The following is a 27,646-nucleotide window of genomic DNA, read 5'->3' as shown; positions in this document are numbered from 1 at the left end:
TTATTAACCGCGCCGAATTATCCGAATCCGAAAATATCCGAATCCGAACCTCCCAATATCCAATCCGATCCGAACAGAGCCTCAACTATCCGATCCGAAATGAAATTTCACTATCCGCACACCTCTAAAATACTATACTACATTTTAAATAATAAAATAGCTTACAAAAGAAATAAAGCAAATAATAAGCTACAAACCTATAGGAGAAGCAATGTCTTTCAAATATACTCATTTTCCAGATATTCTTCTAACGAGTAAAATGCCCTCTCCAAAAGGAAATTTATTAAAGATAGTTTAAATTTAGAGAATGAGGCAATATTTTTAATCCCAGCGGGTAATTTATTGTAAATATTTGGCCCCATATACTGAGGGGATAAATGAAAGATTTTAAGCCTATGTTGAACTAGTTTTATAATATTTTTGAATCTTGTGTTATGTGGATGAGATTGTTGACAGTCCATGAATGTGTCGAAATCACTTTTAACCATTAATGCCAATTTGTAAATATAAGAGCTAAAAAAAGTTAAAATTTTAAAATTAATAAATAAATCTTTACAATGTGTTCTACGGGAGACTCTGGCCATTAATCTTACAGCTCTTTTTTGAAGAATAAATATTTTTTTGGCCTGGCTTGATTCTTGAATCAACATTGAATCAAAATTTGCCACTATCGCAGCTAAATCGTGAACATTTCCCGAGGCCGTGTAGACATCATCATCATTGGCTTTCGCGGTTACGTAAACGCAAGACGACGATCGCGGCAAAATCATGAAAATTCCCGACATTGAAGAAGGGCCGGATTTAGCATTTTGGAAATAATTTTTCCGCCCCCTGTTCTGGTCACAGTTTCTTTCTCACAAACCTTTATTAAAAACTATATCATGCCTAGAGGCCTATGTTAATTGCTTGAACACCACTCCTCGTCGGAATGTTATCATTGCAAGTTTTTTGAAGAATTGTCTTGGTTAGCCTTAACAAAATGCCGTCTTAAACACTTTTGGCAATTTTATGCTTTTAGCAAATGCTCACGCTTGTGGGACTGAAACAAAACAATCCAACCCACAGAGCATTTCTGCAAAAAATAGCATGTCCATTGATTCCAATTTCAGACCCCAAAACGTGAACTCCATAACAGTCCGTGATACCATAGGTTAACCATAGGCCTTTAGTAGATTTGTCATCCTTAGGGATTAGCTGAAAACAATTCTTTTTATTTAAGTTATATGTTTTTTAAACCTAGTTTGTCCAAAATAAAACGATCTAATCATAAACAATAGGTCGTTCCCTGGTTATATTACAAGAAACTAAAACACTCACAACGACAACATCGAACTATCCCTAAATTAATAGAAACAAAATTACGTTAAAACTAACTTCCAGTGTCACCAACATATATGAACTAGACATGAAAAACAATATTTAGGATTAACAATATGATAACAAGTCGACTTGAGTTTATGGCTAATCTATGGTGGTACTGCATCCAGATTATATTTGCAAAGCAATAGTCCGGCCAACCATAATTATCCTCAGGTCTGAGCTGAGGAGGAAATGACACCAAATGGTGCTTTGGAGGGGATTTTATTTTTCTAAAACCTGTTGCAAACTCAGATATTTTTTTCGTTATTGAATTTTAAAGATAAACTTATCGTATTTTAAATATTCAAAACTTATTATATATTTTAACTTGACCTTGCAGGTTGCTGTAAACTGATCAAAAGATTAGTTAATACATTTTCTTTTTGTGAGGTAAGGGTGGTAACGGTGTCTAGTCTAACACGCATACGCCCCTAATCACTCCGATCAGTGGCGTTGAGCCAGCATAGTGGCAGTGCAAAGAGTAGGCCTACAGTGGCAATACGATGCGTACTGCTCGGGCGCTCGACAACATCCCTACAGCCTACTCCCATATAACCAATGTTCGTTATCAATGTTGTAACGAAATTGATGCGTAATGTTGAAAAACTGTTTATATTTTTCTAACAGTTATTTCTTCTAATGAATTTAAAAATTATAATGCTTTGTTGGCAAGAGTTTTTTTTTTACATCAACTCGCAAAATATGTTAAGCAATGGTTATTTGTTTTATTTTTAGATATTAAAAAATATGTTTTCTCTCGGCCGTGCGCCCTCTGGGAGCTTGCGCCCATAGGCCCGGGCCTACCGGGCCTATTGGGAAATCCGGCCCTGCATTGAAATCAAATTTAAGACTAAATCCTGACTTTTCAAGACCATTTTGAAATTCAATACTAATTCCCGATTTTCCCGACTACTAGACACCCTGAAATTTACAATGGGATGAGAAGTCTACTTGTGTTGGTTAGTCTATACTGCTATCCCTTCACTTTACAAATAAAAATCCTGGCCTAGAACCATTCTTTGACAAAACCAACAAACCTGTTCATAATACTTATTGTGGCCGACAAGATTTTTCCCGTCAAATGCCTCTTCAGTAATCAAGATCCGTTGTCTCGTGCCAAGTTTGTGAGAGTACGGCTCATACGACTGAAACAACTCCGATAACCTCTTGGTTCTCTGCTTCACCTGTCAATAGTCAACAAACTCATCAATATCACACCAAGTGTTCAATACACACACAGACACAGGACAGTACACTCGACAAAAGTGTACACAGTAGACTCTCAATTATCCACAAGTGGATTAACCACGATCACAAAAGATCAAAATAAAAATATATTATGCAATGTAATGAACCTTATAAAACGGCAACCAAGATGTTAAGCATGAGGAGTATAGGAATAATTACCAATATTATATTATCATAGGCCTTTGGATATTATTTGTTTTATAAATCGATATGCGTGAAACAAGTTGAAAGGTATCTAAATTGAATTTAAGTTGTTTTATAGTCACCTAAGCTTGTACCAAAGTTTTAACTACCATTAAAAGTTAATGTTATTTATTTCCTGGGCATTTTAGGTTAAGTTCACATTATTCTTAAACAAATAATTATAGGATGGAGAGGACACAGCAAAACAAAACAATTACAAAGGTTTTGTAACTACCATCTAGGCCTACTTCTGAAGAAGCCTCTGAAAGAGGCGAAATATTAAGTATATTATGTGTGTGATTTTATGTGTTCTTTGACTCGTCTGCAACCTTTTATCAGGTGAGTTAGCTGTGTCCTCTCCATCCTATATTTATTTATTTAATCCAAGCTAAATGCTTTTTCCTAAAAACATTATTCTTAAACACTCATTGTTGTGGATAACAGACATAATGTGATAATAACACTTAGTTTAGAGCCATACGTCTAGACTTATAAAATTCTGAAAAAAGGTTACTTTACTTTTTTGATGAAATATTTATAACATGTATTAACTAAAAATATTGGAATCTGAAATGGTATGGGTTTATGAATAAACCCAACTATACATTCCACCAAATTGATTCTCTGGTAGAAGAACGAGAGAAATCGTTTTAGAATCGTGCTAATCCCCTTCTAAAGTATACCAGCCACAGAGGGTTGGCAGTCAATTAGCCAATACAAGCACCTGAATCTATGCAATGGAGCTAATGCAGCAATGGAGTGGTCAATTCCCCGTACGTAAATATTTTTTACATATGACACCTTCTAGTTTAACAATAGTTAACCTATTCCTCAAATCATATTTTAAAACACATATGTTACCATCTCACCTGGTCTGTTGGTATTCTTGGAAGCCTAGCGGCTGGAGTACCAGGCCGAGGGAAAAACTGGTTGATAAACAGCGAAGGGAAGCGATATTTGTCACAAAGACTCATAGTCTCCTCAAAGTCACTCTCTGTTTCAGTGGGAAATCCACAGATTATGTCCGTAGCTATGGTGATTCCAGGTACTCTGCAAAGATAGTGAATGGTTATGTTATGTTCTATTGTTAAATCTATATTTATAAAAGAGGAAGTTTGTATATATTTGAACGTTATGGACTCTGAAACCGCTCGTAAATTATGAAAATATCAGATCTAATTTACAGTAAATCCTCACTAACTCGACAATTTGTGGACCCAGAGGTTGTCGAGTCATCCAGAACATAGAAATTGTTAATGGGTTTTAATAAATGCACACAAAACAGACTAATTTGTACATAAACATTTATTTCTTACATGAGTATTACTTGCATATTGAGTAAACAATCTTTTAAGAAATGTCAAATATTCAACAATAAAACTAAATGTTCTGAAAAATTTGCTTGAAAAGTCGCTCGGACTAGTAATACAAAGCTAGCTAGAAATACCTGGTCAGCTGTTAACTGTTGAATTATCGGGTGTCGAGTTACTGAGGTTTTACTTTTTAAATAATATGAGTTAGATTAGTAGTCCTTACTTTGCCTTGATAATAGAGTAATTGCCCAGGGTGTCCACCAGGCCAAACAGAAAAAATTCATGAGTAATTCCAGGTAGTTCAGGTTGTAATTTTCATACTAAATTTTCCAACACGATTTTGTGCCAACTCCAGTAATGCTGTTTTAGTGCTAACGAAAACATCACCACTGTCTACCGTCGTCATGACAAAATCCTGATATTGTTCAGCGATAACAGAAACGTTATAATTGTCTCCCACAATCACAGAAAAGTTATCATCAAATTTTCTAAAAAGTCACGCGGCCGTTTGGTCATCATCATCGTCACCCGTGATCACAGAAACGTCATCGTTGTCTCCCGCGGTCACGGAAACGTCATTGTCATCTCCCGCAGTCACCGAAACACCATCGTCGTCATGTCCAATCGTGGCGAAATCTCTCAATTATCCCACGGCCATTTGGACATCAACATCGTCTTCTGCAGTTACGGAAACGTCATTGTCGTTTCTCGCGATCACGGAAACGTCTCCGTCGTCTCCTGCGGTCACTGAAATGTCATTTTCAGGCGAGATCGCGGCGAATTGAAAATTCCTGCATGAATCCCGGTTTTTCCCGCTTAAAAAAAAATCACGCAAAATTCCCGGTTTTCCAGGTCGGTCGACACCCTGTGCCATTTCATTTTATGTAGGCCTATTAACAAATAAAACAGACAGATATAGGTAGCCGACACAAAGACACATTTCAAAGGTATTGGTACCAGTAAGGTTTTTTTGAATCACGTGCGTACGCGAGTTGTGGCCACAGCGACGACAATACCGATCGGTCCTTAAATGTAAAAATTATGTGTTCATGATATGTGTTTTGTGTTAATGTTCAAGACGAAGCGATAGCGGATCACCTGATGATGTCACTGTGTTGACAAAACGCGTCGTATGACCACACCATTTTGAAACGTTAGAAGGTAACAGTATATTATTATTAATAACTGACGTTCCAGTAGTAGGAATGAATTCTAATTAATTCTACACGACTGACTTAAATGTGAAACTAAATAGACCTACTCATACATTAATTTAATTAATGTCTTTACCTAATATCTAATTATTGTCTAGTACTAGTAAGTAAAGTAATCAATCAAACGCAACGCCAGTACTGGCAAGGGGTGTGAGGGATCAGTGAATGAAATACCGAACTCCTATAGGCCTACTCGCATTCGCCACACACTTAAAACAAGTTCATATAAAAAAAACATCGATCCTAGACTGCCTTTTGCTGTCACAAATTTACTAATCTATATAATTCATACGCTACATGAAACTTTGTCGGTTGAACTCCTCTGCCATTTCTTAACCGATTTTATCCATTGACGTTTCATTGTAAAGAGCGTGTTGCGTAGATTTGCAAACATTTTTGAAAAAGTCCCTTGGGCTCTGCCCCAGTGGCTTTTAAAGTTCCCATGTTATCCTTATGAAGAACATATATTTTTACATTTTGATCAGCTGTATAATTTAATTTCTGTTATTTATTTTTCAATTCAACGAAACGCATTGGGTACTAGGGGTGGGCGAGTACTCGACCTTTGAGTAATTACTCGAGTTTTTTCAAATACTCGACCTCGAGTCGAGTAGTAATTACTACTCGAAAATTTCGAGTCGAGTAGTTATAAATAGTGCCAATTCACGATTTTCTACATCCATATTTAATAAATTATATTTTGTTTTGTGTTGATGCCTTATTTATCCCCATTCCTACAAAAAACAACTATCTAACCTCATATAGGTTAGACCAGCGTAAACCAAATGTTCAACAAACACCCATCGTCATTCGGCAGAGCTAGCAAGAGGACTACTACTACTAACAACAGACTTTCACTTTCCTACAACAGTCAACAATACGTCTCGATAACGATACAGTAAGTTGAAATAAAGCATTGAATGAATCTATCGAATTGCAATAGTCGATAGTCAACAAGGGAGTCTCGTGACTAGTAGGCCTAACAATGGCAGACGATTCTTGAAGATATTATAAAGTACAGTATCAGATTTAGTTTGAACTGCCATAAAAATATTTTATACCAAAATATAGATATACAACAAATAAAAATAACCTATTGTAGCATAATATTTTTTCAAATTAATCGGTATTGGTGTTTAGTTTTACAAACCGATAAGTTACTGCAAGGAACATCGATGCATCTGAATGACGCAATCTCATTGGGTCTAGGCAAATGGCAGAAAGAAAAGATCAGTTCCACTTTAAACTCAGTGTTGCCAGATGGACGATAATTTTTGTACTTTTACAACTGTGGTATTGGCGTAAACAAACTATAAGTATAATTTTCTAATGAGTTTACATAAACATGATTTAAATTAGTCAAACTATTACCTTTTTTACAAAATAAAAGCTATAACAATTTTATGATAATTTTGCCGACATTCACCATAATGGTGTAATGATAAATATGGCAACGTCAGCCCTGCAAAACAGCTGTTTGATGGGAAAACAAAGCAGAAGCAGACAGCAGGAGCAGACCGACTAGAGAGAAAGAGAGAGAGAGAGATAAAGATGGTGACGCATAGCAACAACAAGAACAAAACAAAACAATGGATTGGAGTGAAGTTATGTCAACGTCAGTTTTGAATGTTTTTACTTTGATGTGAATTTGTAACTTAAAATTGATTTTGTTAGTGGAAGTTTAATAGAAAGTAAAATAAACATATTCTGTTTGTGATTTTGATTGTGCAATTTTCAATCTGGTGGCAGAAACATGACAACTACAGTTTGAATTGTAACTTAACCTAGAAAATGTGAGTTTATAAAGAAAGGCCAAATAGGCTATACCAGGCTACAGTGAAATGTGTTTTAATTTTAAATTAAGTGTTTAATGTGGGATTTTATTTCGAGATAATAGGCCTACTATGTTTTTATTTGATATTTTCAGTCTGTCAGAGACGAGTGACTTGATCATTTTTATAAATGTACTGAGTGAAGAGGATCGGTGGGGCACACGGAAGATTTCTCAGGTGCCGTTTGACGTCACTAACTGCTGACGTCACTAACTGCTGCGTCTGAAGAAACAGACAATTTTATAATTTTCTATTATTAAATTAAATTATTATTGTTACCTTACAATATCCGTTTAGTGTTGGTAGATAGACAACTACATGTTTCGTGGCGACTGCCACATCCTCAGATTATCCTCTTCTCAGATTCGTCATTAATTTAAAACATAAAACACTGAACACACGTAGAAAAACACATTACATTTATTTCTGTACAGTCACGGTGCGTGCACGCGTTTGGTCGGACTGTAAACATAAAATTAAAAATTTTATTATCCTCAAATAAAAGTAATAACTGTTTTTCCTACTTACTTTAGCCGTAGAAAGTCAACAACTTTTTCAAAGTCAATACGACAATACTCTCTCTTCATATCACCCAACACAGAGTCACTTCCTGATTGCACCGGAACATGAAGGAAAGCATAAACTCTCGGGTGACTCAATATTCTTGCCATCTCCTGTAAATTAAAACACTGTGATGAAGGTTTATCATTTTCCTGATTTAAATAGTTCTGCTAATTGTGTCAATAGGCTAAAATTGTATTACCAGTTTTGCTTTCCTATTAGTTGTCTGATAATAAATTAAAATAGTTTCACAAGGACCAGCTGTTTCAATAAATTCAAATTGTTTCACCAGTTGTGTAAACACTCAATACATTTTAACACTTGTATGGAAAAAATGAAAATCTTGTTCTTGCAAGATGTTGTTGTTCTCATATCGAGACTGGGCTTTCAGCAATTCATTTGTGAGGAAAAAACACAGTCCGGCATTTAGATTGGGCCGTTGTAGTGTTCCTCCTTGTGACTGCGGAAGCATATTAACATTTTAAACAATCAATAATAATTTAATTCATTTTACACTGCCTCACTGAGTCAAGATAAGGAGGGACAATACATTGGTATAACAAGAAATGCTGTGGACAAGCCTTTTTTAAATGCTTATGCAGCATTATTGTAATAAAAAATAATACAATAATGACGCATAAACAAGAGGTTAACCTTGATTTTATCTAGTCATTTCTTAACCTCCTCCTGTAATGGTGGGTGACGATAATTTCTCAGATCCTTGTCAAGAATAACAAGCTGCACTCATATTGAGGTCGTCAAGCCAATTAACACACACAAGAACATTAAGACATATAACATAACATAAAATTAAATATTTTGTAACTACTGCGGCCACAGGTATGCACTAATTGGTTAGAAGATGCGTTGATGTTTGTCTTTGTTATCATTGTTGTGTATTTTGTAACTACTGCGGCCACAGGTATATGCACTGTTTGGTTAGAAGATGCGTTGATGTTTGTCTTTGTTATCATTGTTGTGTATTTTGTAACTACTGCGGCCACAGGTATATGCACTGTTTGGTTAGAAGATGCGTTGATGTTTGTCTTTGTTATCATTGTTGTGTATTTTGTAACTACTGCGGCCACAGGTATATGCACTGTTTGGTTAGAAGATGCGTTGATGTTTGTCTTTGTTATCATTGTTGTGTATTTTGTAACTACTGCGGCCACAGGTATGCACTGTTTGGTTAGAAGATGCGTTGATGTTTGTCTTTGTTATCATTGTTGTGTATTTTGTAACTACTGCGGCCACAGGTATGCACTGTTTGGTTAGAAGATGCGTTGATGTTTGTCTTTGTTATCATTGTTGTGCATTTTGTAACTACTGTGGCCACAGGTATGCACTGTTTGGTTAGAAGATGCGTTGATGTTTGTCTTTGTTATCATTGTTGTGTATTTTGTAACTACTGCGGCCACAGGTATGCACTGTTTGGTTAGAAGATGTGTTGATGTTTGTCTTTGTTATCATTGTTCTGTATTTTGAGCAGAATCCTTATATATAATACGTGAAGGCGATTTCTACAAAACACTACTCCTCCGTTAATACTGGATGGATTTTTACAAACGACGTGTCAAAATAAAGTATTTATTGTGTAGACGCCCCCTTTCACCAATTCCTGTAATAAAAATCCTCAGGCTTTGTCCCACAGGCCATCAAAGTTGGAGTTTCTCCCATAAGATTAACATGGGGGAATCTAAATACGAGATATTTAATTGGAAACTTTGTCCCCAATAATTTGAGAGAACGGCTGGGCGTAGAAACTTGATAGGGGTATCCAAAGAAAGGCCTTGGTCTGTAGATGAGTTATCAAAAGAAAAACTAAGCAAATTCCCTTAGGACTCTGCCCCAGAAGCCTTTAAAGATCCCTCCACAGAGTTGTTTACATTTTGGCCATGTGAATAATGCTTTTTAATGAAACAGCTGTTCATTTTTAAATTGTATTTCAAACAACACTCATTTATTGGGAGTTACTGAATTCTCCCAAATGTATTTGCAATGCTATTTTCCGATTTTAAAATTGATTTTCTTCTTTATCATGTCATGTTTTGCAATATAACGCTCCATTACGAAATCAGTGATAAATTATTTTATCACAGCAATTCTTAAATTATTTCTTATTGAACTATCTTATATCTATTGTACGGGTTGGTGTCTTCCTTTTTCACCACTTTTGCCTACATTTTATCATATTATTCTACACATATCAAATATTTATGTAGAAATATTTGCTCTTATCGTATCTAATAAAACCCCTACATAGAAACCTTGCCTAAAATGGTACCCATCTTGACAAATTATTTGCACCTGCATATATTACGGACTTTGGAACACTGGGTTGGTAACATTAATGAAAATAACACTACATTTTGGGCTTGGCTGTAAAATATGGTACAAAGAGAAAATACTATTTAAGCAGCACCTGTCATGACAGAAAGGTCATATTCCTTTTAAACTAGATTACATAATCCTTTATAAGATACGTTGATTAACAATATGTAAAAGTCAATATATACGTAACAGCCAATTTACAGCATTTTTGCTTTTTGGAAATGTCCCATTGCTATGTAATTTGCATTATTTGTTGCCAATGAAGCCACAAGACCATATGAACTAGGAGGCCCCTAACATTTCAAGAACAAAAGCCAACTTCACTTCAAGTATTCCACTACACCTAACATTCCATAGAGAGATTATTGACAACTTTATGTTATTGATAAGGCTGAGGCAACTAACTGACATCCCCCATGTCAAGGAATTCCAGCTTTAACAGCAACCCCACAATCAATTTCTCAAAACTATGATAGAGGGTTCATTCATTTGCACAGAAGTACGATATGAACTGACGCGACGTAACAGGAAAAATCAAACTTATACTGTAACGGATATACCTCCCTTTGAAGTTAGAATATGTCTTCCCAAAAAATACGGCCTTTTGAAATAAAAAACATATTACACTGATGAAATCACGGATGTGTTTAGCTACAAAAGATCCACCAATACGATTTTAATACTATTTAAAGGTTCTTCCAAAGGAAGAGATACCATATAACATAGTAATAATAACTGTGATGACTGTGAAATAGTATGTTCATTATTTATATGTTAAAATTACTCTAACCAACCTCCAGATGTTCCAGGATGTATGGAGGGTTGGTCATCCCCACTCTCAACATACAGTCCTCAGGTATAACCTCCACCAGACGCCACAACAGCTCGGGCAGTGACGTGCCGATGTCCCGTCCATAAGTGCCTGTGTCCTCCGATGTCAGCCAGACCTCCTTCACACCTTCGCTGAAACACTGTCGAGCTCGCTCCACAATCTCTTCTGTAAATCACAGAATAATTTAGTTTATAGTAAACTCCCAATTATCCGGTGTAATGGGTCAACATTATAGACGAGTTAAGTATTATTTGAGACAATTTTCATAGAATAAAAGCCTATGTCGAGTCAATTTCAATTTCTTCTGATGTCGTGTTGGATGGGTACAGTTAATATTTACAATCTTCAAACATTTTGGTATAATTTTTCTGAAACACTATTAAACCAAATTCAAAATCAAATAGTTTATTGCCATTAAGTACATGTCATACAATAGGCTATTTTTATTTTATTTTATTTTTTATTTTATTATTCCAACGACTGACACCAATACATATGATAATTAAGATTATGATAAATTTAGATGCAAAATGAGAAACTATTTAGATCAGTAACAAGCTACAAGATAACAATAATTGAACAATAAATACAAATACAACAATAAATAGCTACAATTAATACAAGTTAACAAACAGGACTAAGTTCACATAAACGATCTCTAATTCAAGAAAATAATTAGATAATGAATTTGGGTGTAATAACAGAAACAAAAATTATGCATGAAACAAAACAAGTAAGAAACAAACCAAACATAACAGAAAATATGCGAGCCATACTGCCGTGATAATAAAACAAAGCCAGAAAGGGCAGTTGAGAAATTTTAGTAAACAGAGAGGCGCAGGCACAAAACACAGAATGATCTTCACTTCACCACTTCGAAATCACCACACTTTTCCTGAAAGAAGCCAGCGACATATTAAAAAGGTCAATCTCATCAGGTAGAGCATTGACGAGACGTTAGGCTCTGGGCAATGGGCTGAAGAGATGATAGTTGGTGCTGAGATGCTCACGAGAGAAGAGGTCCTTGGATCTTGAAGATCTACCCGCCCTAAAGTTCAGAAGTTTGAGAAGTCCGGGACAGTCGATGAAGCCATTGACCAGTTTGTAAATAAGCAAGATGTCCTGGATCTCACGTCTGGACTCCAATGGAAGGATACGAAGGGCCACAGAGATGTCTTGGATGGGTACCTCTCTGTAGTTGTAGCCCAACCTCACACCGACCACTCTCAAGAAGTGATTAACAACCATATGAAGTTCCGTCTTGAGATAGTCTTGGTGAGGTGACCAAACACAACAGCCAAACTCCAGGTGTGGCAATACGAAGGCCAGGAACAGGGTTTTGAGTAGAGAAACGTCTTGGAAATGTTTGGAGCTTCGAAGAACAAAACCCAGGGCTTGAAGGGCTTTTCTGCAACTAGAGGTAATGTGACGTTCCCATGACAGGGAGGAGGTTAAGGTCACACCTAAATCCCTCACTTCATTAACCCTTGCAAGATTAGATTGACCCAGGCTATAGACGAACTGAAGCTGAGACTTCTTCTTGCTAAACGATATGGCTACACACTTTTTAATGTTTAGGTCCATGAGGTTTGAGACGCATGAGGCTAGGTCAATGGAGATGTGGCGTCAACTTAGCCACAGCTGTGATGCCTTTGGTCTTGCACTTTATTTTAATATTTATTATGTTACAGCTGTTGCTAGATTGTTAAAATGTTTAGTTTTGACTATGTTATGATTCAACACACTTCTTCATTCTTTTGTAAATAAAACTTATCAAAATATTCGTTCATATAGTGGTGATATTATTTCATACAGATTACACACCTTATATATTGGTGACCCCGAACAACGACAACAAGAAGCACGACATTCCTTCATCAATATTACCAATGTCGCTAGAAGAAATCGAAGCTCAATTGGCGAATCTACGAGAGCAACAAGATGAACTATCCACCAACGTTCAGCAACGCAACGACCCTGGTAATGTATCAGTGAATCGAGTTGCAGTAAAGCTTCCACCATTCTGGGCCGAACGACCTATCCTATGGTTTGCTCAGGTAGATTCCCAGTTCGCCATCTCAGGCATCACAAGTGATGACACTCGGTTCCACTACGTCGTTTCTCAGCTTGAAACACGTTACGCAGTGGAAGTAGAGGACATCATCACAAATCCGCCTGCAACAAATCGTTACGCAGTACTTCGTTCGAAGCTAATTGAGAGACTGTCAACTAGTGAAGAAGAATGCGTTCGCCAGTTGATCAGCGATGAAGATATCGGAGATCGCAAGCCATCGCAGTTCTTACGCCACCTAAGTACTCTGATCGGTCCAGCCCAACTACAGGATAACATCCTTCGAGCACTCTGGCTACGTCGTCTCCCTGTTAACGTTCAAGCGATTATCACAGCTCAAAATGAACTTCCACTTGATAAACTTGCAGACATAGCCGATAAAGTCATTGAAGTTTCTACAAGAACACCACAAGTATCTGTAAATGCTACGACATCTCGTGAACACAAACAGTCTATTGACGACCTCACTGCTGCTATTGCGAGACTGACGCAGAGGATTGACGCTCTCGAAGTATCCCTCCGACACAATCATTCGACCATACATGACAAGAAAACATCACAGAATACGAATAAAGATCAGCACAGATCTACAACCCATATCTGCTGGTATCATGCTAAATTTGGTGAGCACGCGTCAAAATATATTTCTCCTTGCTCTTACGCGGGAAACTCCAAGGACGGCCAGTAACAGCGGCGACTGACTGTCAAGCACCCAGCCGCAGAATTTTTGTCTCAGATCAAAAGTCGATTCTCCGGTTCTTGATCGACACCGGCTCTGACGTTTCATGTTATCCCAAATGTTGTGTATCCACATGGGTTAATTTATTAGTTTACAGTTTGATTCCGTTTATATCTGGAGCAGGGAGCTCAGCCAAAAGTAGTTTTTAACTTTGAGATTTTGTAACATTATATCCAGTACCAAATGTGGTTTGAGGTAATTCTGGAAACCAGCATTTGCGTCACAACCCCCACCACCTTGAGGTTAGATATGGTCGGTCCTTGTGAACCACCAACTTACAGTCAGAATCAGTCCAGGCGCGGTCCAGCCAACAACTAGCTGGTCATGATTCTCCCGCTGATATTAGCAGGTATGTGGTGATAGGCTAATAGGAGATTTACATTGCCCGACCCTTGGTTCAGTAGTAGGTAGCCCTCCCTCTAAATTATACCCTTTTAATAATGGGGATTTCTCTGTGATATTAGCGTAGTCATGTATTAGTAAGATATTATAATTTGTATTTATTTGCTTATCCGCTTAATAAATGAACCCAATTAACATCACGCCCGAGTATTTATTCTGGACACCCCACCCACTAGCGGATACAACATTTGGTGTCAGAAGTGGGATAGGATGCGCTATGTTAAGCGGGGAAGAGAAGAGATGCATTTTGTAGATGGAAAAGTTTATTAGCGTCTTATAGTGTGTTAACTGGTATTCGTATTGTTTTATGTAAAAAAAAAATATATTGCATTTTGCTTAATCATTTGCCAATTTTAATAACATAATTAATAACATTATCATTGTCGTGTGGTTTATTGTGTATATGTTAGGACATTTAGGTAATATTTAGCAGAGATAGTCGCTTATGAGATCAGGCAAAGTATTAATTATTTCTATTTTTATCATATTGGATTTGTTAATTTACATTTAAATCAAAATTATGATTCATCATTTCACTGTGCATACAGTTGTAGATGTCCAACTGTTTCACTGAGGCGGCGTGTGCCACCGCAGGCGTTATCACTGCGGGAAGCCGGTCAATGATAAGCCTGTATCTCTGTTGTGACTTTGTTGTTGTAATTTCGTATCAAATATGAATATACTTTAACCATAGAATATTTTAGATATTTGTTTTGACATTGCTATGGTGTAGCTTTAATGCTTAGACAAGCAGAGAATTCCCCTTAGAGTACCTCCTGTAATTGTAAGGGCCAAGGATCATTTAACATAAACAAAACAATTAGTTCTTTCAAAATTCTTTATTTTTGGTAAAAGTTAGACCACTTGAGTGTGGTCTCACTTTTAGAAAGAAGGGGCGAATGTTGTGTATCCACATGGGTTAATTTATTAGTTTACAGTTTGATTCCGTTTATATCTGGAGCAGGGAGCTCAGCCAAAAGTAGTTTTTAACTTTGAGATTTTGTAACATTATATCCAGTACCAAATGTGGTTTGAGGTAATTCTGGAAACCAGCATTTGCGTCACAACCCCCACCACCTTGAGGTTAGATATGGTCGGTCCTTGTGAACCACCAACTTACAGTCAGAATCAGTCCAGGCGCGGTCCAGCCAACAACTAGCTGGTCATGATTCTCCCGCTGATATTAGCAGGTATGTGGTGATAGGCTAATAGGAGATTTACATTGCCCGACCCTTGGTTCAGTAGTAGGTAGCCCTCCCTCTAAATTATACCCTTTTAATAATGGGGATTTCTCTGTGATATTAGCGTAGTCATGTATTAGTAAGATATTATAATTTGTATTTATTTGCTTATCCGCTTAATAAATGAACCCAATTAACATCACGCCCGAGTATTTATTCTGGACACCCCACCCACTAGCGGATACAACACAAACGTCTTCTACGAGACCGTCGCACATCTACAGACTTTGAACTAAGTGCCGCCAACGGTAGTACTATCAAGACTTACGGAACCTGTTCTATGACATTGGACCTAGGCCTACGCCGTAGTTTTGCATGGCAGTTCACGGTTGCAGATGTCAGTGTTCCAATCATTGGCTCGGACTTCCTCAGTTACTACCATTTGCTTCCTGACTGTCGTTTGTTGCGACTTCACGATGCCGAAACTGGACTTATTACAGGAGGACAACTTTCCGTTACGACTCAAAGTAGCGTAAAATCCGTAGTCACTACTTCTCCCCTCTCTAAAATCTTACATGAATTCCCCGAAATTACTCGCCCTCCAGGATTGCCTCGAGAAGTGAAGCACCAGACAGTACATCACATACACACGACTCCAGGACCTACTGTATTCTGCCGACCACGACGACTGGCCCCTGAAAAGCTCAGCATTGCAAAGAGTGAATTTTCCGACATGGTAAAATGTGGTACAGCACGTCCATCAGACAGTCCGTGGGCTTCACCCCTGCATCTGGCGCCGAAAGGAGAAAATGGATGGAGACCATGTGGAGACTACCGTGCATTGAATGCACGCACCACTCCTGACAGGTATCCTGTTCGACACATTCACGATTTTTCAAATAATCTTTCAGGCTGTAACGTATTTTCTGTCATAGACCTAGTAAAAGCATACCAACAAATCCCTGTACACCCAGATGACATATGCAAAACTGCTATCACAACTCCATTCGGCCTTTTAGAGTTTCCATTCATGACTTTTGGGTTACGTAATGCTGGCCAAACATTCCAGCGTTTCATAGATGAAGTAACCCAAAACCTAGATTTTACGTTCAGCTACATTGATGATATTTTAGTGTCCTCCCGATCAATTGAAGAACATGAGCAACATCTTAGGACTTTGTTCAAAAGACTCCATTCCTATGGCGTTATTGTAAACTCGTCTAAGTGTGTTTTTGCTATGCCTGAAGTGACGTTTTTAGGGTACAAAGTTTCAGCATCAGGTGTCTATCCTCCACAAGACCGAATATCTGCTCTTCAGGAGTACCAACTACCTAAGACAATGCGTGGTCTTCGACGGTTCCTAGGTATGATCAATTTCTATCGTAGATTCTTACCTAAAGCCGCAGAACTCCAAGCACTTTACACTCTCTGCTTGGTGGTGCAAATAGCAAAGGATCACTTCCTGTGCCTTGGACCCCAGAGACTGAGGAAGCGTTTCAAGCTTGCAAGTCTAGTTTGTCGTCAGTGACACTCCTATTTCATCCGAAACATGACACCCCTCTTGGACTGTTTACAGATGCCTCTGACGTTAGTGTAGGGGCTTGCCTTCAACAATTTGTTTAAAATTCCTGGCAGCCACTTGGATTCTTCTCTAAGAAACTTTCACCAAAGCAAAGCTCTTGGCCGGCGTACTACCGTGAACTTCTTGCTGTGTATGAAGCAGTACAGCATTTTCATCATTTTTTGGAAACCACGGCATTTACCATTTTTACGGATCATAAGCCACTCATCTTTGCTTTTTATCAATGTCGTGAGAAACTTCCACCTGTTCAACTACGTCAGCTTTCATTCATTTCCGAGTTTTCTACAGACATAAAACACATTGGAGGTTCAGAAAACATTGTTGCCGATGCTTTATCACGTGTAGAGGCTATTTCATGTTCATTGGATCCTGAGTTAATCGCCAAAGCACAAAGCTCAGATGACGAACTCATCAACCTCATAAACAATAACAATTCATCTCTCAAAATAAAGAAGATACAAATCCCTGGAACAAACTCATTCATTTTTTGTGACACTTCAACAGGGACCCAAAGACCTTATATTCCAGTTGAACTACGGAGGAGGGTATTTCATTCGCTACATGACCTCAGCCACCCAGGCATTAAAGCTACTGCAAAGCTTGTAGCAGATCAATTTGTCTGGCCAAGTATTCAAAAAGATTGTCGTAATTGGGCTCGTACTTGTGAGCGATGCCAACGTTGCAAAGTAACGCGACATGTTCATGCTCCTCTAGGAACATTTTCTTTACCATCATCACGTTTTGAGCACATCCATGTTGACATTATTGGGCCTTTACCACCAGCAGGTCCATACAAATACTGTCTTACAGTAATAGACCGTTACACTAGGTGGCCTGAGGTTCATCCTTTAAAGGGGATTACTGCAGAAGAAGTCGCCGAAGGTCTAGTATCGTGCTGGTTTTCTCGTTATGGTGCTCCTTGAAGAATAACTACTGATCAAGGCCGCCAATTCGAATCATCCCTCTTCAAGTCCCTTGGAAAAACTTTCGGCTCTGAAAGAATCAGGACTTGCAGTTACCATCCCTGTGCAAATGGATTGGTGGAGAGATTCCATCGTCATCTCAAAGCTTCACTGATGTGTCATCACGACTCATCCTGGCTGGAAGCTCTTCCGATTGTCCTCCTAGGTATAAGAAGTGCGTACCGCGAGGATCATCAAGCATCAGCGGCAGAAATTGTTTTCGGACAACAGTTGAGACTTCCAGGAGAATTGTTTGATCTCCCTGTTGACGGACCCAGGCATGAAGATCCCACTGATTATGTTGTACGACTCCGTCAACACATGTCTTCAATCAGACCTGTCCAAGCTTCACGCCACGTGACTTTTATATTTCAGGATCTTAGAAAGTGCACCGATGTTTTCCTAAGAGATGACTCTGTGAAACGTGCTCTACAGCCTCCCTACAACGGACCATATCCTGTAATTTCTCGTGATGAAAAATCCTTAGTAATATCACAGAATGGCAAACAAGTGCGAGTGAGCTTAGACAGGGTGAAACCTGCATATGTGTTACCTGACAAATATTATCATCCAACAATCAAAGAGCCTCAAAATATACAATCTTCGGACACATCCCTCAAACTTCCAAACCCGGCATCATTGTTCAGAAACTATACACTACTCGATCTGGTCGAAATGTAAAGCTCAAGCTTCCTGGACTTCCAGTCTCTGCGGGGGGCTGATGTGGCGTCAACTTAGCCACAGCTGTGATGCCTTTGGTCTTGCACTTTATTTTAATATTTATTATGTTACAACTGTTGCTAGATTGTTAAAATGTTTAGTTTTGACTATGTTATGATTCAACACACTTCTTCATTCTTTTGTAAATAAAACTTATCAAAATATTCGTTCATATAGTGGTGATATTATTTCATACATATTACACACCCTATAGAGATATACAATTCATAGTACAATGTACAAAGTCAAGTGTAAATAGGATGAACATGCTATACTAATAATAAAACTAATAATACTGGTTTTTATACAAAAGTATTTGAGATCTATTGATAATGATGGCAATAATACTATTGATATTCAAGCAAAAAAATTGGGCGAATGCTTATATAAAAATAATTAGGGCTAAAATTGGCTAAATCTACAGCTTAAAACTAAATGACAATACATTTTTAAATGAAATTGACAGTAATAACAATATTATAAAAGAACTATTATTATAAACCATAAGCAGTACTATCAAGGAAGAATTGTTTCATGGACCGGGTTAAGCACAAATTTAATAATTCGACAAAAGTTCACTTAGTTGGCAGGTTTTTTGCGACCTGTAGCAGTTAGGTTTAAAGGGGACTTACCAAGAGGATAGCTTCCCAGGTCCCCTCGAGCATGTTTGGTCTTGCAGTAAGTGCACTGGTTCAGACAGCCTGTGTTTATGGCTATTATCTCTATCAAAGGGTTTCTTCGAACTTTGGGTAAATCCAACGAGGCTCCTCCTAATTTTTTCCCAGCTGCCTTTTTCAAACCAAGTAAACGAACAGAGTTACCTAAAAAATATGATTCTAATAAATTGTATATAAATAATTAACACAAGCTCACATGATGTCTGTAACAAACAAGTAAATTTGTGTTTTTATAATAACACCAATGTATATTGACCAGGTTATTTAACATCATGCTATGTTAGGCTATTTTATATAACATTATTACATTTGATCATCAACAGTTCATATTTGAAAGATAAAAATTAAAAATGCACAGAAAAAATAACTATCCCTGTTGTGAGTGTGGGGGAAAGGGGTAAAGAATTCTGCAGTGATGTGTAGCATGCATTGTAAAACATGGTTAGGTACCACACAAAATTCATAAGTATGGGAGAATCTGGACATGAAAACCCCCTTTTTAGGAGCTCAAACCACTTTAGTATCCTCTCCAGTGATGAGGAAACAAAATCAAAAACAACAAACTATAGTCAGAACTCAGAATACACTTCCAATCATTCGAAGACATTACAATTCGGGGAACATTAAAGCCAAATTATCAACTAAAAAGCTTGTGAAAAAAACAAGCATAGGCCTATCACTCTTTCCTCATAATCTAGGAAGAGATCTCTGTGAACAATTTTATGCAATAGGATACAGTCAGAAATAGCTTAAAACTATTGACGCCACACTAGAGCAAGCTGCTCGGTCAGCAATATTTTCGACACATGAAACAGATGTAACAGTTCTTCTGGCAGGAACAAATGGCACATATAAAGACAACCACGCTAACATCTATCAACACCTTCAAAATAGCTGATGGAACTAACAAAAAGCTAAACAAAATTTAATAGGCCTCCTCTCCACAGTCCCCACTTGATTTCAAAATGCCTTATTACATTCGACACCAGGAAAAGCTGCAGTTTACTTCCTTGTGACTAAGCCCCAGTACTTTGCAAAACCAAACATTGACTACTATAAACCTACCTAACAGCAACTCACTGACAACTTAAAAAAAAAGCGGGGTAAAAGCGATTGGTGTGCAATTGGGACTGTACAAGATTAAATGGGAACTGACGAATTTGCGACAGTATTTGTGGGTTTCAGCGGAGTACATGAACTTTTGTGGAAATTGTGTCCCATTTACAAAAATTTTACAGAGTGATTGGAAATGGGAAGACATATGACGATTTCATCAAGAATTTGTGTGATGACATCTCCAATCAACTTCAGCCTTTATTGATCACTTATGAGATTTCGCCTGATGCTGTCTCTCAAGACTGTCAGAGGAAGACATTATCAAGCTGTGTCCAGTCGCTCCAAGCAATGCTCGGTCTCCTGGTACTAATAGAAAAAAAGAGGTTCAATCAAGTGAACGTAGAACTAGTGACTACAATATTCAAATTTAAAATTATTTTAAAAACTCTTGAAAATTAAAATTAAAATTTAAAAGAGTGTTTTACATGACTCTCATGTTGAGAGCAAATATTATGAATTTTAGAGTACATTTAAACATTTATTTGACATTTCATATCCCAAAAATACAGTAACTGAAAATAAACGCAAACAATTTTTCCAAACGCAAATAATATTCTTCCAGTGCAAGAATATTAAACCTCACACACTAAAAAGCAATAGCTCGAGTGCAAGAAAGCTAACAGATGAACAGCAAGGGACCAGACACCTTAGGCCTACTAAATTTAAGAGAAAATTACGACTCGGTAATATTTAATTTAAAACCATATAGGAATAGCAAACACAGCACTAACTGGCAACAATGTAAATTCCCGAAAGATTTGGCAAGACTACAAGAGTGAAAGTTTCCCACCCTAACAGAACCCTGATTGTCTACACCTGCCATTATATTTGCCTACTATTTATTGCCATTATGTTGTCATTATATTTCTAAAATTCAAACAGAAGGAAAATTAACATTATTTGCTGATGATACTCTAATATTTGTAACCGGAGCATCCTGGGATGAGGTTAAAAACAAGGCAGAATCAGACCTCTGTTTGCTAAAAAAAATGGCTTGACCAAAATGTATTGTCTCTTAATATATCTAAAACCAAATTCATGCCAATTTCATTACGCAAGATAACCGAATACAAACTTGATAACCTAACTATTCATGTCTGTGGAAATCATTCCAATAACTCTTGTTTTTGTAGCAAAATTGAAAAAGTTGATTCATACAAATATCTTGGTATTGTTTTTGATTCAAAGATGAAATGGTCGGAACATGTTGAATATCTAAAAAATAAATTACGTAAATAAATATATTTATGTATTTAGGCAACTTAGTGATATTCTCGAAGAGCAAGAAATTAAAATAGCATACTATGCATATGTACAATCTTTGTTGTCTTTTGGAATTATTGCTTTTGGTGGTGCTTACAAAACTATCTTGCAACCTGTTTTTGTAGTGCAGAAAACAATACTTAAAGTTGCTTTTAAAAAACACTTTAGATATTCAACTGACGATCTTTTTGTAGAATCGGGAGTTTTGACAGTCAGGCAGTTATTTTTAAAATTTATTTTAGATTTTAGTTCACAAGTACAAAAACTTTGATAATATTTTTATAAAAATTACTCATCCCCACAATACTCGCTTTTCTCGAAATGTTGGTATAAATGTTCCACAAACTTTAAAATCATTTTCACATACGAATTGCTTTCACTTAACCCAAATCATTTATCGTAACATGTGTAACAGATATCAAAATGTCAATATTCTAAATTCACCCTCTCTCTCTCTCTCTATTTAAGAAGCATGTTGTAGGCTTGTGGGACTGAGTTCAGAGGACACCGAGGCCATTATCGCATTGGGCGGACCTGACCGTTGACCCTACACTTCACTACGCAATCACTGATACACCACCTTCACTGACTGACTATATACACCACACTCCACCTCTCCTCTTCAACCTTCACCAGATGTTTATAAATTACTTCAGTTTGCATAAAGAGTTTTTTATCGCCAATTTAATTCCAAAACACTAAAAACTCAGTTTCAAGCAAGAAAATTTTTTTTAATTTAAATTTATACGAATTATTTTTTGTTTTCCTTTACATTTTTTTACCTCCCATCTAAATTAACCTTTTCGCAACTCGAGTCTACGCACAGGCCCTGCCTATGTAGACTTTTTCCTTTGTTATAGAAGGTATTTTTTTTTTTTTTTGCACTTTTTCCGCTTTATTTCTACAGAATATAAATTTTTTTTTTTTTCTAGTTATTAATGTTTGCTGTATTATATTTAAGTAAAAAAAAAATACAATGTACTTATATGTATATAGTTTATGGGAAATAAAATATTATTTCAATTTCAATTTCATTACTAACTATCTCCCGCAGAAGGTCAGCGAATAACCTACCCCGAAGTTAAACAGTGAGTTCTCTAGGAATATTTCAATAAATATTTTGTCTATTGTCTATTGAGTACAAAAAAACAAACTATACTACATGTGACCGAAACCTGTGTCAGCGCGTGTGCACCAACATGAGGATGCGGCACCATGAGTTCTGCTCACCCAGTGGTTTTATATTATGATTTTGTGTAAATAGTGTAAAATACATGCCTTGTTCTATGAAGAAGCCACACTTGTGGTGAAGTATATTGGAGAGTAACATAAAAAACATCTTCCTGCAAGAACAAAGGCTATTTTTTCGTAGGCTATCTTAAAATAATATAATTGTGGATGACTACAGCAAATGGCTGGAAATTGTAACACTTACAACTTCATATAAAACCTTCGAAGCTTTTCAGAAATTCTTTGGCTCCTTTGGAATCCTTAACATAACAATGTCAGACAACGGAAGGCAATTTGTTTTATTAGTTTGAAAATTTGAATTTCCTTAAATCAAATGGAATTAGACAAAAGAGGTCAGTGCCTTACCATCCTGCTACTAATGGCCAAGTAGAACACTATGTGCAAGACTTAACCATACATCTTGGAGAAGGCTCAATTGAATTGAAATTGCAGAGATATTTCATGGCCTTCCGAACAGCTCCACATACTACTACAAGTCAGTTTTCTTCACATCCCTTCATTGGACATCAAATTCTATCAAGAGTTGATTTATTGTATCCTAATTTGACAAAAATGAACCAGAGGTTTGACTCAAAATTTGACTGTGACAGGCAAAAACCATTTAAAGCACAAGATCCAGTTGCCTACCGCATCAATGGGACCGGCAACAAGTGGGGTTTTGGGAATATCATTAGAAAAGAAGGACCAAGAAATTACGAAACATCAACATCAAATCAGACGTTCAGGGAGGGACTTGTGCAAAATTCTTCATAGCAGAATGAACAAAACCAAGTATTCCTACTGTGACGCAAAATTCTAGGCGGGGGAATAAACCAGTGTTCACCAAATACAGGCTAGGCCTACCTCTAGAACCAGCCACGCTCAAATTTCTTCCCTGGAGTGCTCAGAAGGAGCCGAGAAAAATCCAGGGGTCGATACGAGGTTGTCACGGCTTTGACTGATCAATTTATTTCAATTTAATCGAAGGCTCAGAGCTCTAGAAGCGCTCAGGAAATCCTGCAGACGCTCAGTTGGAGTTATATCATCCTCCCCTTTGCCAAAGTGTTTTGATAAATTTTACCTTACTTTTGGATTGACTCTGTAGGACCGACGAGTATTCTATCTTAGCCAATTTGATAAAACTACTCATATTAAACTTTAAACTATCTGGCTAAAGACGTTGGTAAATAATATAAATAAATCGAATACAATGTAAAAAAAACATCTCCTACAGAGTTGTCAGGGCCTAATTAACTCAATTGAACGGAAAATTTATCGTGAGATCGTTTAAAATAAATTTAATACTAATATTCATGGCTGATTGTTCAAATCAGCCTACTCCCAAGACTAGGTTCTCTCGCCCGCCAAAGACGGGGTTAAAAACTCAGAAGAAATAGATAAGATATAGAAATATGAAAACAACTACAACTATGAGAAATATGAAATAGATAAGATATGGATATTGAAGAAATAGGAAATAGATTTTCCAAGTATACTAAGATAGTAAGAACTGTAGCATGGATCTTGAGAATGTCTCCCAAGAATAAATTGAACTTGGGAAATAACATCAGTTCTGAAGAATTCTTGAAGGCAGAAAAGATTGTATTTAAATTGATTCAAAGAGAGAGCTTTCCTGAAGGTCTAAAATCTCAAGAGCTAAGTGGTGTACAAAAATTTGTGGATGAAGATGGCGTCATAAGAATGAAAACCAGAGTATCAGATCGGGAGGAAGGTTTTGAATACCAGTACCCTGCCATTCTACCTAGCAAACACCCTGTTGTTGAGAAAATGATCAGGCAGTACCATTTACAGAATAAACATGCAGGAGTGCAAGCGTTGATTGTCATCCTTCGTGACAGAGTGTGGATCCTAAAAGGCAGAAGGGCTGTTGGAAAGGTAGTTCACAACTGTGTTCGATGCAAGCGACACATAGCAAAAGCCTTAGAGATGCCATCACCTCCCTTACCCACAGACCGCACTCAGATTTCTTCATGTTTTCAAGTATGTGGGATTGACTTGGCTGGTCCATTGATCACTAGAGATAATCAGAAGTGTTGGGTGGTAATATTTACATGTGCCGTATATCGTGCAGTCCACTTAAAAGTCATACAATCCCTCGATACAGAAGCCTTCATAAGAGCCTTACGACGGTTTATAGCTAGACGAGGCCGGATAAGTGTTATCTATTCAGATAATGGCACAAATTTTGTTAGTTTAAACAAGAATCTGAAGTCTCTGAACTGGACTGAAATCCAAAATACATTCAGCCTCAATGCAATTGTGTGGAAGTTCATTCCCCCTGCAAGTCCTTGGTGGGGAGGATTTTGGGAAAGACTGATAAGGATCCTAAAAGGACTCCTCCGGAGGAATTTGGGAAATTCATCTCTCACATACGAAGAAATAAACACCCTAGTATGTGAATGTGAGGGAATAATGAACAGAAGACCACTAACATACGTCTCAGAGGAGACGGGAGACTTAAGACCTCTGACTCCACCTATGTTTCTACAAAGCATTGTGGGAAATGAAGTCACGGACTTGGACATCCTAGAGAGAACCAGTTTGAAAACAAGATGGAGATATATTCAAAGTCTAAGAGACAATATGAACTCCCGTTTCAAAAAGGAGTATTTGGGGTTCCTGAAATCGTCCAACAAGTTAAAATCCGACGATATTAAAGTTGGAGATGTGGTATTGGTTCAAATTGAAGACAGAAGAAGAATTACTTGGCCTTTGGGTATTGTAATAAAACTGTTCCCAGGGAAAGACGGCAAAGTTCGGTTGGTACAAGTAAAAACTAAAAAGGGTTTAATACTAAGACCCATACAACGACTGTACCCACTGGAAGTTACCGGAGAAGGACTGAATGAAGACTTCTTATTTTGCGACCTCGCAAAAAAGGGGGAGTGTGTTATAAAATGTAATATTGGTATATAATTCAATATTATCCTCTTTGCAAAGATATGACCTGTATTTCAGATATATTAACAGATGTTTAATTATGATAATTTAAAGAAACATGAATGTAAACAGTGTGTGTTGAAAAAGAAATAGTAAATTTGTTCCAACTAAATTGAGACTGATTTTATTTAACTTTTTAGAAAATTGGTTCATATTTGAAGTTAGTTTACACAAGTCTCGGGTGTTAAAACGGTGAATTAATTGAAATAAACGTACGTAATAATCATTCGTAGGAATCGTAATTTTGAAACTAATTGATTTAAATCAAACCAAACGATAATCGCCGCTAGTCACTGGCAGGCAGGAACTAGCGGGTATGAAACAAGTCGGCAAAGTCTATGTTATAAATTTAGACAATTTTATAATCAAACTTGAACGGGTAAAATAAGTGGCAGACGAGTATGCGTATGTTAAAAGAAAATTTAAATGAACGTAGTAAAGTCTAAAACAAAACGTAGCTAACCTGAATGGATAACGTAGTACCGTATGGAGAAGTTAGTTTCGGTGCGCAAAGAGGCTTCTCGTGAGCAAGTCGACGGTCGAACAGCGAATAATCTTCTCCGGCTCAAATCACGATTTCCTCGGCCGAGGCTTAAGCGCTCTGGCAGTGAGTTCAAGAACTAGCCAACAGCTGATCGGAAATTCACCTGTTGAGCCGGTCTAGTTGTCGTCTGTCATCGGTCAACAAACACCAGTTCGAGGTTATGTCATGTTGTCGTCGGCGTTAAATACTCGTAAAATCAGTCGGTTTAACTTTATTTGGTAAAGTGGAGTGCTAATATGAATAAATATGTATGGTGAACGTGTGTATGTACTTAACTGTGATTAAAAATAGGCCTACGTTCTTTGGCCCATAGCCCAGGCTATGGCCAACACATAGGCCTAGGAGTAGGCTATTGCGGATGAAAACTGGTAAGTTATGGTGTTTGTTGACTAGCAGTACGTTTTTACCCCCCATTAAATTTGGTACCTCACACTACCAACGAATTTCAGACAAGTCAGAGAGGAACTGACCGAAAACAACCTAACGAGTATTCACCACACACCAGATGATCCAGAGGCGAATGATCACGACATATAGGATGATCCAGTGGCACCAGCGACATTATAGACACTAGCATGACACAACAGTGATATGATCTCGACATAACTTATGAAACTCTTAGAAAAGGGGAGGTGTTACATCCCTTATGTCTATCTTTAGTTATTGCCTGTTTATTGTATAACCATAATCAGCTAGTTGTTATGTTGTGTTGAATAAAGACCATTGATAATTGTACTTTCATAATTATATTTTATTTGTTCTAACAACTTACAGGAAACTCTAACAATCAAACTCACTCACCTTTCAACGCCTCCTCAACAACTTCCACAACTCTGTCTATCTGGTGGACTCCGATGACACTGAGTCCCTTGAGATATTCTGCTCGTGGAGCTCCCTGTGGTACACAACCTGCCACCACCACAGGTTTACCAGCTGACTGGCCCGCGGAGATCTCGTTCCTGTGAATAAACAAGCATTATTTATTGTGTTCAACCGACTATTTAAATTAGGCAGAACCCGTCTTGAGATAAAATAAATTAATAACTCGGTTAATTACAACCACAATCTAAACTTAACTTACCTGATCTAACCTAATTTCAAATGTTTTAATACAGTCACAAACCTGCATCAAGTCCCCTACATGCTTTTTCTTTCATCAAATGAGATTTTAAAGTTAACAGAAGTTAGGTTAAGGGTGTAGCATAGAGCACAAGGGCCTTAGATTTTTTAGGATTTTTTGAGAGGATAACAGGTTTACCTGAATGGGAAAGAGTCCAAACTGGCACAGGAAACACAAAACAAAACTTTACACTATATACACAAAA

General features: G+C 37.3%; 1 protein-coding gene across 2 annotated transcripts in view; it reads right to left on the bottom strand.

Annotated features, from left to right (window-relative positions):
• LOC129005977 (threonylcarbamoyladenosine tRNA methylthiotransferase-like) overlaps positions 1-27,646 on the bottom strand; it is a 53,831-nt gene that overhangs the window by 10,297 nt on the left and 15,888 nt on the right. For both annotated transcript variants that reach the window (XM_054435057.1, XM_054435058.1), the window contains exons 4-9: positions 27,123-27,280; positions 19,163-19,351; positions 10,836-11,038; positions 7,678-7,823; positions 3,660-3,840; positions 2,397-2,543 (exon numbers count right to left, since the gene is read on the bottom strand). In XM_054435057.1, the coding sequence (XP_054291032.1) occupies positions 2,397-2,543; positions 3,660-3,840; positions 7,678-7,823; positions 10,836-11,038; positions 19,163-19,351; positions 27,123-27,280 (1,024 nt within the window). The remainder of the gene's footprint in view (positions 1-2,396; positions 2,544-3,659; positions 3,841-7,677; positions 7,824-10,835; positions 11,039-19,162; positions 19,352-27,122; positions 27,281-27,646) is intronic.

This window comes from Macrosteles quadrilineatus, unplaced genomic scaffold (genome assembly GCF_028750875.1).
Source record: "Macrosteles quadrilineatus isolate MER2022 unplaced genomic scaffold, UCM_ALF_1.0 Scaffold_48__1_contigs__length_938360, whole genome shotgun sequence".
Lineage (NCBI taxonomy): Eukaryota > Metazoa > Arthropoda > Insecta > Hemiptera > Cicadellidae > Macrosteles > Macrosteles quadrilineatus.
Note: the sequence above shows the minus strand (reverse complement) of the source record. Positions and strands in the feature narration are given on the sequence as shown.